The 18,053-nt window shown below is 42.3% G+C and overlaps 1 protein-coding gene across 3 annotated transcripts in view; it reads right to left on the reverse strand.

The window, feature by feature from the left end:
* The window catches only part of LOC109891877 (serine/threonine-protein kinase BRSK2-like), a 38,040-nt gene extending 20,466 nt beyond the window's left edge, over positions 1–17,574 (reverse strand). Inside the window, exons 1-8 of one of the 3 annotated variants that reach the window (XM_031827136.1) lie at positions 15,856–17,574; positions 14,076–14,170; positions 12,605–12,690; positions 12,032–12,172; positions 2,837–2,953; positions 2,511–2,544; positions 2,307–2,375; positions 2,049–2,195 (exon numbers count right to left, since the gene is read on the reverse strand). In XM_031827136.1, coding sequence (XP_031682996.1) covers positions 2,049–2,195; positions 2,307–2,375; positions 2,511–2,544; positions 2,837–2,953; positions 12,032–12,172; positions 12,605–12,690; positions 14,076–14,170; positions 15,856–15,943 — 777 coding nt within the window. In that variant the 5' untranslated portion in view covers positions 15,944–17,574. The remainder of the gene's footprint in view (positions 1–2,048; positions 2,196–2,306; positions 2,376–2,510; positions 2,545–2,836; positions 2,954–12,031; positions 12,173–12,604; positions 12,691–14,075; positions 14,171–15,855) is intronic. The other 2 variants (XM_031827135.1, XM_031827134.1) reach the window with 2 other exon arrangements.
* Positions 17,575–18,053: the final 479 nt, after the last annotated feature.

The raw sequence follows: 18,053 nt of genomic DNA on the forward strand, positions 1-18,053 counted from the left end.
GTCAGTACCGTGAGACTCTGTCTACCCCTCTCCTACTACGTCTAGTCAGTACCGTGAGTCTCTGTCTACCCCTCTCCTACTACGTCTAGTCAGTACCGTGAGTCTCTCTCCTCCCCTCTCCTACTACGTCTAGTCAGTACCGTGAGTCTCTGTCTACCCCTCTCCTACTACGTCTAGTCAGTACCGTGAGTCTCTGTCTACCCCTCTCCTACGTCTAGTCAGTACCGTGAGTCTCTGTCTAGCCCTCTCCTACTACGTCTAGTCAGTACCGTGAGTCTCTGTCTACCCCTCTCCTACTACGTCTAGTCAGTACCGTGAGTCTCTCTCCTCCCCTCTCCTACTACATCTAGTCAGTACCGTGAGTCTCTGTCTACCCCTCTCCTACTACGTCTAGTCAGTACTGTGAGTCTCTCTCCTCCCCTCTCCTACTACATCTAGTCAGTACCGTGAGTCTCTGTCTACCCCTCTCCTACTACGTCTAGTCAGTACCGTGAGTCTCTGTCTACCCCTCTCCTACTACGTCTAGTCAGTACCGTGAGTCTCTGTCTACCCCTCTCCTACTACGTCTAGTCAGTACCGTGAGTCTCTGTCTACCCCTCTCCTACTACGTCTAGTCAGTACCGTGAGTCTCTGTCTACCCCTCTCCTACTACGTCTAGTCAGTACCGTGAGTCTCTCTCCTCCCCTCTCCTACTACGTCTAGTCAGTACCATGAGTCTCTCTCCTCCCCTCTCCTACTACGTCTAGTCAGTACCGTGAGTCTCTGTCTACCCCTCTCCTACTACGTCTAGTCAGTACCGTGAGTCTCTGTCTACCCCTCTCCTACTACGTCTAGTCAGTACCGTGAGTCTCTCTCCTCCCCTCTCCTACTACATCTAGTCAGTACCGTGAGTCTCTGTCTACCCCTCTCCTACTACGTCTAGTCAGTACTGTGAGTCTCTCTCCTCCCCTCTCCTACTACATCTAGTCAGTACCGTGAGTCTCTGTCTACCCCTCTCCTACTACGTCTAGTCAGTACCGTGAGTCTCTGTCTACCCCTCTCCTACTACGTCTAGTCAGTACCGTGAGTCTCTGTCTACCCCTCTCCTACTACGTCTAGTCAGTACCGTGAGTCTCTGTCTACCCCTCTCCTACTACGTCTAGTCAGTACCGTGAGTCTCTGTCTACCCCTCTCCTACTACATCTAGTCAGTACCGTGAGTCTCTGTCTACCCCTCTCCTACTACGTCTAGTCAGTACCGTGAGACTCTGTCTACCCCTCTCCTACTACGTCTAGTCAGTACCGTGAGTCTCTGTCTACCCCTCTCCTACTACGTCTAGTCAGTACCGTGAGTCTCTGTCTACCCCTCTCCTACTACGTCTAGTCAGTACCGTGAGTCTCTGTCTACCCCTCTCCTACTACGTCTAGTCAGTACCGTGAGTCTCTGTCTACCCCTCTCCTACTACGTCTAGTCAGTACCGTGAGTCTCTGTCTAGCCCTCTCCTACTACGTCTAGTCAGTACCGTGAGTCTCTGTCTACCCCTCTCCTACTACGTCTAGTCAGTACCGTGAGTCTCTCTCCTCCCCTCTCCTACTACATCTAGTCAGTACCGTGAGTCTCTGTCTACCCCTCTCCTACTACGTCTAGTCAGTACCGTGAGTCTCTGTCTACCCCTCTCCTACTACATCTAGTCAGTACCGTGAGTCTCTGTCTACCCCTCTCCTACTACGTCTAGTCAGTACCGTGAGGCTCTGTCTACCCCTCTCCTACTACGTCTAGTCAGTACCGTGAGTCTCTGTCTACCCCTCTCCTACTACGTCTAGTCAGTACCGTGAGTCTCTGTCTACCCCTCTCCTACTACGTCTAGTCAGTACCGTGAGTCTCTGTCTACCCCTCTCCTACTACGTCTAGTCAGTACCGTGAGTCTCTGTCTAGCCCTCTCCTACTACGTCTAGTCAGTACCGTGAGTCTCTCTCTACCCCTCTCCTCCCCCCTCCCGTGAGTCGCTGAGTCGCTCTCTTCCTCACCCCTCTCTCTCTACCCCTCTCCTCCCCTCTCCTCCCCCGTACCGTGAGTCTCTTGTCAGGGTTGACCTGGATCATTCCTTTGAGCAGGGCCTGGCAGTCTGGGGGGATGAAGTGGGGCATGTGGAACACACCACTCTTCACCTTCTCAAGGAGCTGGCGCAGGTTGTCATGGTCAAAGGGTAGAGCTCCCTACACACACACACACACACACACACACACACACACACAGGAGAGGAGAGAGGGGAGTTACAGAGCGAGAGACATCGAGGGGAAGAAAGAGATGGAGGGAGAGGTTCTTACCACCAGCAGTGCAAAGAGGATGACTCCACAGCTCCACACATCTGCCCTGCGACCGTCATACTTCTCCCCCTGCAATGCAAGAGGACGGCAGGACACTCAAGGAGAATAAAACCGATTCACTGTTCATTCATGCAGTACAGACACACACAGAGATTGTGGGTGTACGTCTGACCTCCACAGACGCACAGAGAGAAGGGAACTTACTCGGATAACTTCTGGACACGCGTAGTGAGGAGATCTGTCATCGTTCAGAAGAAAGAAAAGACAGTTCTTAACATTTTTTATTTATTTAACCAGGCAAGTCAGTTAAGAACAAATTCTTATTTACAATACAATACCTGCCTTGTTCAGGGGCAGAACGACGGACTTTTACCTTGTTAGCTTGGGGATTCGATCCAACAACCTTTCGGTTACTAGTCCAACGTTCTAACTACTAGGATACCTGCCGTCCCCAAAATACTGTACCTCATTAAGGGCGTCCGCCTCTACACGCACACACACACGCAGGAACACACACACACTGTACTCACCCACAGCTGGTCTCTAGCAGGCTGTCTCCCACCTGTAGGGAAGCCATGCCGAAGTCAGCGATGCGGATGTTGTTCTTCTCATCCAGGAGCAGGTTCTCAGGCTTCAGGTCTCTATGACTACACACACACACACACACACACACACACACACACACACACACACACACACACAGGTTAGAGAAACAGGTCTGTTCTCTTCATTGATGTCTTCTTTTTCGCCTCTCTAGAGTTTAAACTGGATTGATTTGACATAGTGGCTGTATATAGATATATTGCTCTGACCATATAGAGTGACAGTGTACACACGGACTGACCAGGTGAATCCGGGTGAAATCTATGATCCCTTATTGATGTCACTTGTTAAATCCACTTCAATCAGTGTAGAGGAAGGGGAGGAGACGGGTGAAATTTTTAAGTCTTGAGACAATTGAGACATGGATTGTGTGTGTGCACCATTCAGAGGCTGGATAATGGGCAAGACAAAAGATTGAAATGCTTCTGAACAGGGTATGGTAGTAGGTGCCAGGTGCAACAGTTTCAGTGTGTCAAGAACTGCAAAGCTGCTGTGTTTTTCACACTCAACAGTTTCCCATGTGTGTCAAGAATGGTCGAACCACCCTAAGGACATCCAGCCAACTAGACAACTGTGGGAAACATTGGAGTCAATATGGGCCAGCATCCCTGTGGAATGCATTCAACACCTTGTAGAGTTCATGCCCTGATGAACTGAGGCTGTTCTGAGGGCAAAAGGTGTGGGGGGACAACTAAATATTAGGAAGGTGTTTGTAATGTTTGGTATACTCAGTGTATATACTGCATTGCTGTAGTGTCTGACCATATAGAGTGACTGTGTACATATTGTTGTACACAGTATATTTCTGTAGTGTCTGACCATATAGAGTGACTGTGTATATATTGTTATATACAGTATATTACTGTAGTGTCTGACCATATAGAGTGACTGTGTACATATTGCTGTATACAGTATATTACTGTAGTGTCTGACAATATAGAGTGACTGTGTGCATATTGCTGTATACCGTATATTACTGTAGTGTCTGACCATATAGAGTGACTGTGTACATATTGCTGTATACCGTATATTACTGTAGTGTCTGACCATATAGAGTGACTGTGTACATATTGCTGTAGTGTCTGACCATATAGAGTGACTGTGTATATATTTCTGTAGTGTCTGACCATATAGAGTGACTGTGTATATATTTCTGTAGTGTCTGAACATATAGAGTGACTGTGTATATATTTATGTAGTGTCTGAACATATAGAGTGACTGTGTATATATTTCTGTAGTGTCTGACCATAGAGTGACTGTGTACATATTTCTGTTGTGTCTGACCATAAAGAGTGACTGTGTATATATTTATGTAGTGTCTGAACATATAGAGTGACTGTGTATATATTTCTGTAGTGTCTGACCATATAGAGTGACTGTGTATATATTTCTGTAGTGTCTGACCATATAGAGTGACTGTGTATATATTTCTGTAGTGTCTGATCATATAGAGTGACTGTGTATATATTTATGTAGTGTCTGAACATATAGAGTGACTGTGTATATATTTATGTAGTGTCTGACCATATAGAGTGACTGTGTACATATTTCTGTTGTGTCTGACCATAAAGAGTGACTGTGTATATATTTATGTAGTGTCTGAACATATAGAGTGACTGTGTATATATTTATGTAGTGTCTGACCATATAGAGTGACTGTGTATATACTTCTGTAGTGTCTGACCATATAGAGTGACTGTGTATATATTTCTGTAGTGTCTGAACATATAGAGTGACTGTGTATATATTTCTGTAGTGTCTGACCATATAGGTTGACTGTGTATATATTTCTGTAGTGTCTGACCATATAGAGTGACTGTGTATATATTTCTGTAGTGTCTGACCATATAGAGTGACTGTGTATATGTTGCTGTATACAGTATATTATTGTAGTGTCTGGCCGTATAGAGTTACTGTGTATATATTTCTGTAGTGTCTGACCATATAGAGTGACTGTGTACATACTGCTGTATACAGTATAGTGCTGTAGTGTCTGACCATAAAGAGTGACTGTGTACATGTTGCTGTATACAGTATATTACCGTAGTGCCTGACCATACAGTGACTGTGTATATATTGCTGTAGTGTCTGACCATATAGAGTGAATGTGTACATATTGCTGTAGTGTCTGACCATATAGAGTGACTATGTATATATTGCTGTAGTGTCTGACCATATAGAGTGACTATGTATATATTGCTGTAGTGTCTGACCATATAGAGTGACTGTGTATATATTGCTGTAGTGTATGACCATATAGAGTGACTGTGTATATATTGCTGTAGTGTCTGACCATATAGAGTGAATGTGTACATATTGCTGTAGTGTCTGACCATATAGAGTGACTATGTATATATTGCTGTAGTGTCTGACCATATAGAGTGACTGTGTATATATTGCTGTAGTGTATGACCATATAGAGTGACTGTGTATATATTGCTGTAGTGTCTGATCATATAGAGTGACTGTGTATATGTTGCTTTGTACAGTATATTATTGAGGTGTCTAGCCGTATAAAGTGACTGTGTATATATTGCTGTAGTGTCTGACCATATAGAGTGACTGTGTACATATTGCTGCAGTGTCTGACCATATAGAGTGACTGTGTATATATTGCTGTAGTGTCTGACCATATAGAGTGACTGTGTACATGTTGCTGTATACAGTATATTGCTGTAGTGTCTGACCATATAGAGTGACTGTGTGCATGTTGCTGTATACAGTATATTGCTTTAGTGTCTGACCATATAGAGTGACTGTGTATATATTGCTGTATACAGTATATTACTGTAGTGCTTGACCATATAGAGTGACTGTGTATATATTGTTATATACAGTATATTACTGTAGTGTCTGACCATATAGAGTGACTGTGTGCATATTGCTGTATACCGTATATTACTGTAGTGTCTGACCATATAGAGTGACTGTGTATATATTGTTATATACAGTATATTACTGTAGTGTCTGACCATATAGAGTGACTGTGTGCATATTGCTGTATACCGTATATTACTGTAGTGTCTGACCATATAGAGTGACTGTGTACATATTGCTGTATACCGTATATTACTGTAGTGTCTGACCATATAGAGTGACTGTGTATATATTGTTGTATACAGTATATTACTGTAGTGTCTGACCATATAGAGTGACTGTGTACATATTGCTGCAGTGTCTGACCATATAGAGTGACTGTGTATATATTGCTGTAGTGTCTGACCATATAGAGTGACTGTGTACATGTTGCTGTATATAGTATATTGCTGTAGTGTCTGACCATATAGAGTGACTGTGTGCATGTTGCTGTATACAGTATATTGCTTTAGTGTCTGACCATATAGAGTGACTGTGTATATATTGCTGTATACAGTATATTACTGTAGTGTCTGACCATATAGAGTGACTATGTATATATTGCTGTAGTGTTTGACCATATAGAGTGACTGTGTATATATTGCTGTAGTGTCTGACCATATAGAGTGACTGTGTATATATTGCTGCAGTGTCTGACCATATAGAGTGACTGTGTATATATTGCTGTAGTGTCTGACCATATAGAGTGACTGTGTACATGTTGCTGTATACAGTATATTGCTGTAGTGTCTGACCATATAGAGTGACTGTGTGCATGTTGCTGTATACAGTATATTGCTTTAGTGTCTGACCATATAGAGTGACTGTGTATATATTGCTGTATACAGTATATTACTGTAGTGCTTGACCATATAGAGTGACTGTGTATATATTGTTATATACAGTATATTACTGTAGTGTCTGACCATATAGAGTGACTGTGTACATATTGCTGTATACAGTATATTACTGTAGTGTCTGAACATATAGAATGACTGTGTGCATATTGCTGTATACCGTATATTACTGTAGTGTCTGACCATATAGAGTGACTGTGTATATATTGCTGTATACCGTATATTACTGTAGTGTCTGACCATATAGAGTGACTGTGTATATATTGTTGTATACAGTATATTACTGTAGTGTCTGACCATATAGAGTGACTGTGTACATATTGCTGTAGTGTCTGACCATATAAAGTGACTGTGTACATATTTCTGTAGTGTCTGACCATATAGAGTGACTGTGTATATATTGCTGTAGTGTATGACCATATAGAGTGACTGTGTATATATTGCTGTAGTGTCTGACCATATAGAGTGAATGTGTACATATTGCTGTAGTGTCTGACCATATAGAGTGACTATGTATATATTGCTGTAGTGTCTGACCATATAGAGTGACTGTGTATATATTGCTGTAGTGTATGACCATATATAGTGACTGTGTATATATTGCTGTAGTGTCTGACCATATAGAGTGACTGTGTATATATTGCTGTAGTGTCTGACCATATAGAGTGACTGTGTATATATTGCTGTAGTGTCTGACCATATAGAGTGACTGTGTACATGTTGCTGTATACAGTATATTGCTGTAGTGTCTGACCATATAGAGTGACTGTGTGCATGTTGCTGTATACAGTATATTGCTTTAGTGTCTGACCATATAGAGTGACTTTGTATATATTGCTGTATACAGTATATTAATGTAGTGCTTGACCATATAGAGTGACTGTGTATATATTGTTATATACAGTATATTACTGTAGTGTCTGACCATATAGAGTGACTGTGTACATATTGCTGTATACCGTATAATACTGTAGTGTCTGACCATATAGAGTGACTGTGTATATATTGTTGTATACAGTATATTACTGTAGTGTCTGACCATATAGAGTGACTGTGTACATATTGCTGTAGTGTCTGACCATATAGAGTGACTGTGTATATATTTCTGTAGTGTCTGACCATATAGAGTGACTGTGTACATATTGCTGTAGTGTCTGACCATATAGAGTGACTGTGTACATATTGCTGTATATAGGATATTGCTGTAGTGTCTGACCATATAGAGTGACTGTGTACATATTGCTGTATACAGGATATTGCTGTAGTGTCTGACCATATAGAGTGACTGTGTACATATTGTTGTATACAGTATATTGCTGTAGTGTCTGACCATATAGAGTGACTGTGTACATATTGCTATATACTGGATATTGCTGTAGTGTCTGACCATATAGAGTGACTATGTATATGTTGCTGTAGTGTCTGACCATATAGAGTGACTGTGTATATATTGCTTTAGTGTATGACCATATAGAGTGACTGTGTACATATTGCTGTATACAGGATATTGCTGTAGTGTCTGACCATATAGTGACTGTGTACATATTGTTGATTACAGTATATTGCTGTAGTGTCTGACCATATAGAGTGACTGTGTACATATTGTTGTATACGGTATATTGCTGTAGTGTCTGACCATATAGAGTGACTGTGTACATATTGCTGTATACAGTATATTGCTGTAGTGTCTGACCATATAGAGTGACTGTGTACATATTGCTGTATACAGTATATTGCTGTAGTGTCTGACCATATAGAGTGACTGTGTATATATTACTGTAGTGTCTGACCATATAGAGTGACTGTGTATATATTGCTGTAGTGTCTGACCATATAGAGTGACTGTGTACATGTTGCTGTATACAGTATATTGCTGTAGTGTCTGACCATATAGAGTGACTATGTATATATTGCTGTAGTGTCTGACCATATAGAGTGACTGTGTATATATTGCTGTAGTGTCTGACCATATAGAGTGACTATGTATATATTGCTGTAGTGTCTGACCATATAGAGTGACTGTGTATATATTGCTGTAGTGTATGACCATATATAGTGACTGTGTACATGTTGCTGTATACAGTATATTGCTGTAGTGTCTGACCATATATAGTGACTGTGTACATGTTGCTGTATACAGTATATTGCTGTAGTGTCTGACCATATAGAGTGACTGTGTGCATGTTGCTGTATACAGTATATTGCTTTAGTGTCTGACCATATAGAGTGACTTTGTATATATTGCTGTATACAGTATATTAATGTAGTGCTTGACCATATAGAGTGACTGTGTATATATTGTTATATACAGTATATTACTGTAGTGTCTGACCATATAGAGTGACTGTGTACATATTGCTGTATACCGTATAATACTGTAGTGTCTGACCATATAGAGTGACTGTGTATATATTGTTGTATACAGTATATTACTGTAGTGTCTGACCATATAGAGTGACTGTGTACATATTGCTGTAGTGTCTGACCATATAGAGTGACTGTGTATATATTTCTGTAGTGTCTGACCATATAGAGTGACTGTGTATATATTGCTGTAGTGTCTGACCATATAGAGTGACTGTGTACATATTGCTGTATACAGTATATTGCTGTAGTGTCTGACCATATAGAGTGACTGTGTACATATTGTTGTATACAGTATATTGTTGTAGTGTCTGACCATATAGAGTGACTGTACATATTGCTGTATACAGGATATTGCTGTAGTGTCTGACCATATAGAGTGACTGTGTACATATTGGTGTATACAGTATATTGCTGTAGTGTCTGACCATATAGAGTGACTGTGTACATATTGCTGTATACAGTATATTGCTGTAGTGTCTGACCATATAGAGTGACTGTGTACATATTGCTGTATAGAGTATATTGCTGTAGTGTCTGACCATATAGAGTGACTGTGTACATATTGCTGTATACAGTATATTGCTGTAGTGTCTGACCATATAGAGTGACTGTGTACATATTGCTGTATAGAGTATATTGCTGTAGTGTCTGACCATATAGAGTGACTGTGTACATATTGCTGTATACAGTATATTGCTGTAGTGTCTGACCATATAGAGTGACTGTGTACATATTGCTGTATAGAGTATATTGCTGTAGTGTCTGACCATATAGAGTGACTGTGTACATATTGCTGTATACAGTATATTGCTGTAGTGTCTGACCATATAGAGTGACTGTGTACATATTGCTGTATAGAGTATATTGCTGTAGTGTCTGACCATATAGAGTGACTGTGTACATATTGCTGTATACAGTATATTGCTGTAGTGTCTGACCATATAGAGTGACTGTGTACGTATTGTTGTATACAGTATATTGCTGTAGTGTCTGACCATATAGAGTGACTGTGTACATATTGCTGTATACAGTATATTGCTGTAGTGTCTGACCATATAGAGTGACTGTGTACATATAGCTGTATACAGTATATTTCTGTAGTGTCTGACCATATAGAGTGACTGTGTATATATTGCTGTAGTGTATGACCATATAGAGTGACTGTGTACATATTGCTGTATACCGTATAATACTGTAGTGTCTGACCATATAGAGTGACTGTGTATATATTGTTGTATACAGTATATTACTGTAGTGTCTGACCATATAGAGTGACTGTGTACATATTGCTGTAGTGTCTGACCATATAGAGTGACTGTGTATATATTTCTGTAGTGTCTGACCATATAGAGTGACTGTGTATATATTGCTGTAGTGTCTGACCATATAGAGTGACTGTGTACATATTGCTGTATACAGTATATTGCTGTAGTGTCTGACCATATAGAGTGACTGTGTACATATTGTTGTATACAGTATATTGTTGTAGTGTCTGACCATATAGAGTGACTGTACATATTGCTGTATACAGGATATTGCTGTAGTGTCTGACCATATAGAGTGACTGTGTACATATTGGTGTATACAGTATATTGCTGTAGTGTCTGACCATATAGAGTGACTGTGTACATATTGCTGTATACAGTATATTGCTGTACTGTCTGACCATATAGAGTGACTGTGTACATATTGCTGTATAGAGTATATTGCTGTAGTGTCTGACCATATAGAGTGACTGTGTACATATTGCTGTATACAGTATATTGCTGTAGTGTCTGACCATATAGAGTGACTGTGTACATATTGCTGTATAGAGTATATTGCTGTAGTGTCTGACCATATAGAGTGACTGTGTACATATTGCTGTATACAGTATATTGCTGTAGTGTCTGACCATATAGAGTGACTGTGTACATATTGCTGTATAGAGTATATTGCTGTAGTGTCTGACCATATAGAGTGACTGTGTACATATTGCTGTATACAGTATATTGCTGTAGTGTCTGACCATATAGAGTGACTGTGTACATATTGCTGTATAGAGTATATTGCTGTAGTGTCTGACCATATAGAGTGACTGTGTACATATTGCTGTATACAGTATATTGCTGTAGTGTCTGACCATATAGAGTGACTGTGTACGTATTGTTGTATACAGTATATTGCTGTAGTGTCTGACCATATAGAGTGACTGTGTACATATTGCTGTATACAGTATATTGCTGTAGTGTCTGACCATATAGAGTGACTGTGTACATATAGCTGTATACAGTATATTTCTGTAGTGTCTGACCATATAGAGTGACTGTGTATATATTGCTGTAGTGTATGACCATATAGAGTGACTGTGTATATATTGCTGTAGTGTCTGACCATATAGAGTGAATGTGTACATATTGCTGTAGTGTCTGACCATATAGAGTGACTATGTATATATTGCTGTAGTGTCTGACCATATAGAGTGACTGTGTATATATTGCTGTAGTGTATGACCATATATAGTGACTGTGTATATATTGCTGTAGTGTCTGACCATATAGAGTGACTGTGTATATATTGCTGTAGTGTCTGACCATATAGAGTGACTGTGTACATATTGTTGTATACAGTATATTGCTGTAGTGTCTGACCATATAGAGTGACTGTGTACATATTGCTATATACAGGATATTGCTGTAGTGTCTGACCATATAGAGTGACTGTGTATATATTACTGTAGTGTCTGACCATATAGAGTGACTGTGTATATATTGCTGTAGTGTCTGACCATATAGAGTGACTGTGTATATATTGCTGTAGTGTCTGACCATATAGAGTGACTGTGTACATATTGTTGTATACAGTATATTGCTGTAGTGTCTGACCATATAGAGTGACTGTGTACATATTGCTATATACAGGATATTGCTGTAGTGTCTGACCATATAGAGTGACTGTGTATATATTGCTGTAGTGTCTGACCATATAGAGTGACTGTGTATATATTGCTGTAGTGTCTGACCATATAGAGTGACTGTGTATATATTACTGTAGTGTCTGACCATATAGAGTGACTGTGGCAGAAGTCCAGCGCTGAGATGATCTGTCTGAAGAACTTCCTGGCCTCTTTAGGCGTCAGTCTGCCCTTCTTCACCAGGTAGTCAAATAACTCTCCTCCTGAGACATGTTCCAACACCAGATACCTGGGAGGGAGGGAGGGAGGGAGGGAGGGAGGGAGGGAGGGAGGGAGGGAGGGAGGGAGGGAGGGAGGGAGGGAGGGAGGGAGGGAGGGAGGGAGGGAGGGAGGGAGGGAGGGGAGGGAGGGAGGGAGGGATCAAATACTGTATGTTTCAGCATATAATAATAACAAACTAATTCCCCCACTGTACATGGTCATACATACTCTCACACACTTTGATGTGTACATGCTTAAACATGTATAGGCCTGTTCATAATGTCACACGTTCAGTACAGCACCAATTATCACTCACACATACACATTCGTGCATGCAGACACACACTCACGCACAGTATATTAGTATATTATTATATTATTGAGTTTTGGTACAGTAGAAGAGACGGGCAGAAAGTGAGGGAGAAAGAATGTGGGTGAGAAAAGAGGATAATATACTTACAGGTACTTGTTATTCTCATAAACATCATGCAGCTTCAGCACATGAGGGTGCTCTATTAGTTTTAGTATAGCTATCTCCCTCTCCACCTGGAGACAGAGAGAAGAGTTACGAACGGAGAGGAGAGAGAGAGAGAAGTTACGAACAGAGAGTAGAGAGAGAGAGGGAGAGAGAGAGGAGTTACAAACCGAGAGGAGAGAGAGAGAGAGGAGAGTTACAAACAGAGAGGAGAGAGAGGGAGAGAGAGAGAGAGAGAGGAGTTACAAACAGAGAGAGGAGAGAGAGAGAGAGAGAGAGAGAGAGAGAGAGAGAGAAAGAAGAGGTACGAACAGAGTGGAGGTAGAGAGAGAGAGAGGAAGTAGAGAGAGAGGAGGTACGAGAGAGAGAGGAGAGGTACGAACAGAGAGGAGAGAGAGAGAGAGAGAGAGAGAGAGAGAGAGAGAGAGAGAGAGAGAGAGAGAGAGAGAGAGAGAGAGAGAGAGAGAGAGAGAGAGAGAAAGAAGAGGTAAGAACAGAGTGGAGGTAGAGAGAGAGAGAGGAAGTAGAGAGAGAGAGAGAGAGAGAGAGAGAGAGAGAGAGAGAGAGAGAGAGAGAGAGAGAGAGAGAGAGAGAGAGCGAGAGAGAGAGAGAGAGAGAGAGAGAGAGAGAGAGAGAGAGAGAGAGAGAGAGAGAGAGAGAGAAAGAAGAGGTAAGAACAGAGTGGAGGTAGAGAGAGAGAGAGGAAGTAGAGAGAGAGGAGGTACGAGAGAGAGAGGAGAGGTACGAACAGAGAGGAGAGAGAGAGAGAGAGAGAGAGAGAGAGAGAGAGAGAGAGAGAGAGAGAGAGAGGGAGAGAGAGGAGGTACGAACAGAGGAGAGAGAGAGAGAGAGAGAGACAGAGACAGACAGAGAGACAGACTGAGAGACAGAGAGAGAGAGAGGAGGTACAAACAGAGGAGAGAGAGAGAGAGAGAAAGAGAGAGAGAGAGAGAGGTACGAACAGAGGAGAGAGAGCGAGCGAGATTGAGAGGAGATAAAGACAGCAGGAGCAAGTCCGGAAGCGAGAGATAGCAAGAGATCGATAGAGAGCGAGCGCCAGTGAGCGCATGTGACAGAAAGAGTTTGTGAACACACAGTGCATAGCCTATACACACACCTCCTCTACCCCAGAAGTAGAATACAAAAGAAGAACCAAAGAGGAAGAAGTAGCTGATGACATATTGTATGTCAAACTACATTCATTATTAACAACAGCACGCTGGCTGGTCTATATAATGTGCTCCTACAAATGCCTAATAGCAGGCTCATGGCTCTCTCTGTAGGCTACTGGACCTTCAGAAGGACAGACTCTGAGAGCCTCTGAGTCCCAATTGGCACCTTATTCGCCGTGAAGTGCACTACTTTTGACCAGGGCCCATGCTCTGGTCGGAAGTAGCCCACGCTGTCGGGGATAAGGGTGCCATTTGGGACACAAGCAGCTTCTCTGGGCTCACACCTTCATGAGGACAGACTCGGACAGCTTCTCTCGGTTCACAATCTTTATGGCCACCTTCTGTCCCGTGATACAGTGGACTCCCAGCTTCACCAAACCTGGGAGAGAGAGAGAGAGAGAGAGAGAGAGAGGGCGGAGGAGGAGAGGAGATGGAGGGGGGGAGGGAGAGAGAGAGAGAGAGGGCAGAGGAGAGGAGATGGGGGGGAGAGAGAGAGGGAGAGAGAGAGAGAGAGAGACAGAGAGAGAGAGGGCGTAGGAGGAGAGAGAGAGAGAGAGAGAGAGAGAGAGAGAGAGAGAGAGAGAGGGGGCGGAGGAGGAGAGGAGATGGGGGGGAGAGAGAGAGAGAGAGAGAGAGAGAGAGAGAGAGAGGGTAGAGGAGGAGGAGAGGAGATGGGAGAAAGAGAGAGAGAGAGAGAGAGAGAGAGAGAGAGAGAGGGTAGAGGAGGAGGAGGAGAGGAGATGGGAGAAAGAGAGAGATAGAGAGAGAAAGAGAGCGGAAAGTAAGAAAAGAAAGAGAGAGAGAGAAAAGCTTTGAGTTTGTCTCGTTCGTTTTGCTTCTCCTTTACTTTCAACACGGCTCCATTCTCGTTCACAACAAGTGAGCCAGAACCCATACAGGGGACACGGGTGGAGCATGGCCTCGCCCATACCATATCGACTTGACTAGGCAGAACCCAATGGCCTAATTCAGCGACTGCAGTCTACGTCGGCCTGTCTATGGTTCAACCAGTTCAATCCACCAAGGCTACACCAGCCTGTTCTCAGCACTGACATCCGATACTCGCCAAAAACTCCACAATAAACCAAGCAATTTCAGTCTTCTCCATCGATGTCCAGTCATGCCAGCTGGTCAGTCTACACAGGTCTGAACAAGTCTACCGAGGGGACAGATTCCCAGACCAGGATTAAGTCTACTCTTAGATTAAAAAAGCTCCAGTGGGGAGAGAGTGTTGTTTTAGTCCAGGAATAGAGAACAGGCTTAATCTGAGCGTGGTACATCTGCCCTTATTAGATCAGTTCAATCTGCTAGTCCAAGTCTCCGCCATCGAGGGGCCTACTTTACTCTGGCGGAGGGTCACTTCGCTCCAATATGAAGGTCCGGAATTACCAGACACAAATGAAACCTAATCCTGGATTTAAAACGCTGTTTCAATGGAGAATGAAGATTCCCTTTAGCCCTGGACTAGGCTTAATCTGTGACCGGTTAGTTAGTTAGTTAGTTAGTTAGTTAGTTAGTTAGTTAGTTAGTTAGTTAGTTAGACTTCAGAGCACCAGGAGATGAAAGATACCGAGATCGGCCAGACTGTGTCCACCCCTGTACTGTTACTGTCAATGAGACGCATGCCTCAGAGACACATGGATTCATTCCTGAAGGACACAGACACCATACAAAAACAAGCAGACAACACGCACACAGCTACTCTCACAAAAAAAAAAAAAAAAAACATTACATGCAACATCATACACACGTAAAAGCTGTGACCGCATGCTTGACATTACTGATCCCGGATATTTGCAAATGGCAAGACTATCGGGGCATATCGGCCCGTCCGTGTGAGTTGCTTGCACTACTGTGACATACATCACATACAACACACATATTAATCCTGAGGACATCATGTCCAGGCGCACATACAGCGGACTCTTTAGACAACCAATTGTATTTCTCGGCCTAATATACATCCATAGTTACAGACGTGACTATTTTAATCTACCATGCATTGATAATAGCAGCTTTTGCGCTTGGTGATGAGTTTAAAGGGAGCGGTGGAAGTACGCTTACCCGTCTGCCCCTTCCCAAGGGTTTTCTCCAACCGGTAAGGCCCGACGTATTGGGCCGACTGGCCTACGGACAGCTCCTTGCTTGTCATGATGTCCGTGCGTTGAAAGCGAAATTATATGATGATAAGGAGATCAACTCGCAGTTTTTTTCAGGAGGAATGTATAGCTGTCGGTCCTGGCGGCAGAACGGCTCCGCGGTAATAACATTACAGACGCCTAGCGATGTTGTCACAGGGAGGAATGGAGAGAGCGGTTGTAGTCGTGATGACAATATCGTGGCCTATAGTCTCGGCAGGGCTACTCCCGTGCACTTGCCCTTTTCTATGCGGCTATTGCATACATTTTCCGTCATATAAATTCGGTAAACTCAGTTTATTATCAACGACCGTGAATTGACTAAACAGGAATGAAACAAGGGGACGTTAGAAAGTGGAAGAGGGAAACTCGTACGGAGATTTTGACAGGTGCATATTTGAGAAGTCCAAAATAACGGAAGTTATTATGAATTACAATTATTATTAACAATAGACGTAATAAATGTGTCCTATTGTTCATATTGGTATAGACAGATAGATGTAAGCAGCTGGAATAGCCTATCAAAAACTATTTCATCAGATAGGCTCAATTTAACGGCTAGATTGCACACAATTCTGCACCTCATAGCCTACACCCGATGCTGTCATAAATGATCCTTATAATAACGACATTTGTAAAGAATCTTATCATCGTAACATATTTGTAACTTCCTCCACCTCTTTTTGTCTCATTTTGGTATGTAGACTATCTCTGCTCCGTCCTTCAGGCTATATGAATAGTAATTTTCCGTTATAGCCTCAGAGGGGTGGTTTTCCCAATATCCGGTGCACTATTCTGATTATCCCAGGGCCTGGTATCAGGAAATAGAGGGTAACAGAGCGTCAAAACAGCCACCCTGCTATCCGCACCCGTTCGGACTAGCCTAGACTTCTCTCAATCTGTATTCCCCCAGTCAACGTCTGTCAACAATTTCACTTTGCGTTTCTGTTCAGACCAAAATGTTATTTTTCTTTCGATAAATAATCGTTTTCTCTATTTATGTGAAACGCTCGATTGGATGGTTGTAATACATCGTGGTTCTACAAAAAAAAAAAATATATTTAGCTGGCGTAGTACTCTCCTCCCTCCCTCTTTCTTTCCCGTGCACTCTCCCCTCCCTCCCTCGCTGTCTATGGACATATCACACCATCCCCGCTCGCGCTCCTGTCGCCGCTGGTTCCAAGAATCATCCTTCACCGGCGTCCTTGTGCAGAAAGATGCAGCTTCAGAAGCGATTCGAAAAATATCTGCTTGTCTGTCGAAGTTCTTTGCATCCACAATCCATCACGGGATAGCCTCCCTTCTGGACGCAAAAAAAAACACGTTATTTTTTTCTCTCTCCCCTCTTCTTCTCCTCCTCATACGATACGGCAGCATCAGCATCCGGGTTCCGTTCCGCCCCCCCCCCCCTTTTTTCTCTCCTCCACCCCATCCTTTTCCCCGTCTGCCTCTCCTTAAAATATGCTTTCCGTCGCCTCCTGTTCGCTCACCTACTTCTGTATTCAAACACACCAACTTTTGAAGGGCTGAGGGGGAAACACGTGAAAATACCCTTTCCGACATCTAATAGTGTAAAGAAAAGAAGATACACTTGTTGTTGAATGTTCTTGTAGAATAGAATAGTATAGAATAACAAACCGATTAATTTACTTCCTTTTAATAGTTTTTGTACGTCCCTCTTTGGTCCATTTCCACGTCTTTCTTATTTCATCCCAGGCAACACAAAATGTAATACGGTCATTTACAAGTGTTTAACTAAAAGTATGTTTCTCTTGATCTAGCCTATTGATTGGTCAAATCAGACAGATATTATTCATCTCACGCGTGTCTAGTTTCTCTCATTAGATGCATCAACAGTCTTAGCGAATGGATACCAATAGCCATTAACAATAGGCTTATAGGCATAGCATGTTGCCACACCGTCATGCAGTTCCGCGTTTGTACAAAGGGTGTAGTACTTGCTCATAGCGCTGACTTGGCAGAAAGTAACTTACAATATGAATTTCATTGCATGACTTAATGAGATGATTTTTATTTTATATATTGGCCCAATTATTATTATTTGAGATGATGGACTTATTATTAGTGTCTTGTGTCGTATAATAAGCCCATATATATATATAT

This window comes from Oncorhynchus kisutch, linkage group LG6 (assembly GCF_002021735.2).
Source record: "Oncorhynchus kisutch isolate 150728-3 linkage group LG6, Okis_V2, whole genome shotgun sequence".
Taxonomy (NCBI): domain Eukaryota; kingdom Metazoa; phylum Chordata; class Actinopteri; order Salmoniformes; family Salmonidae; genus Oncorhynchus; species Oncorhynchus kisutch.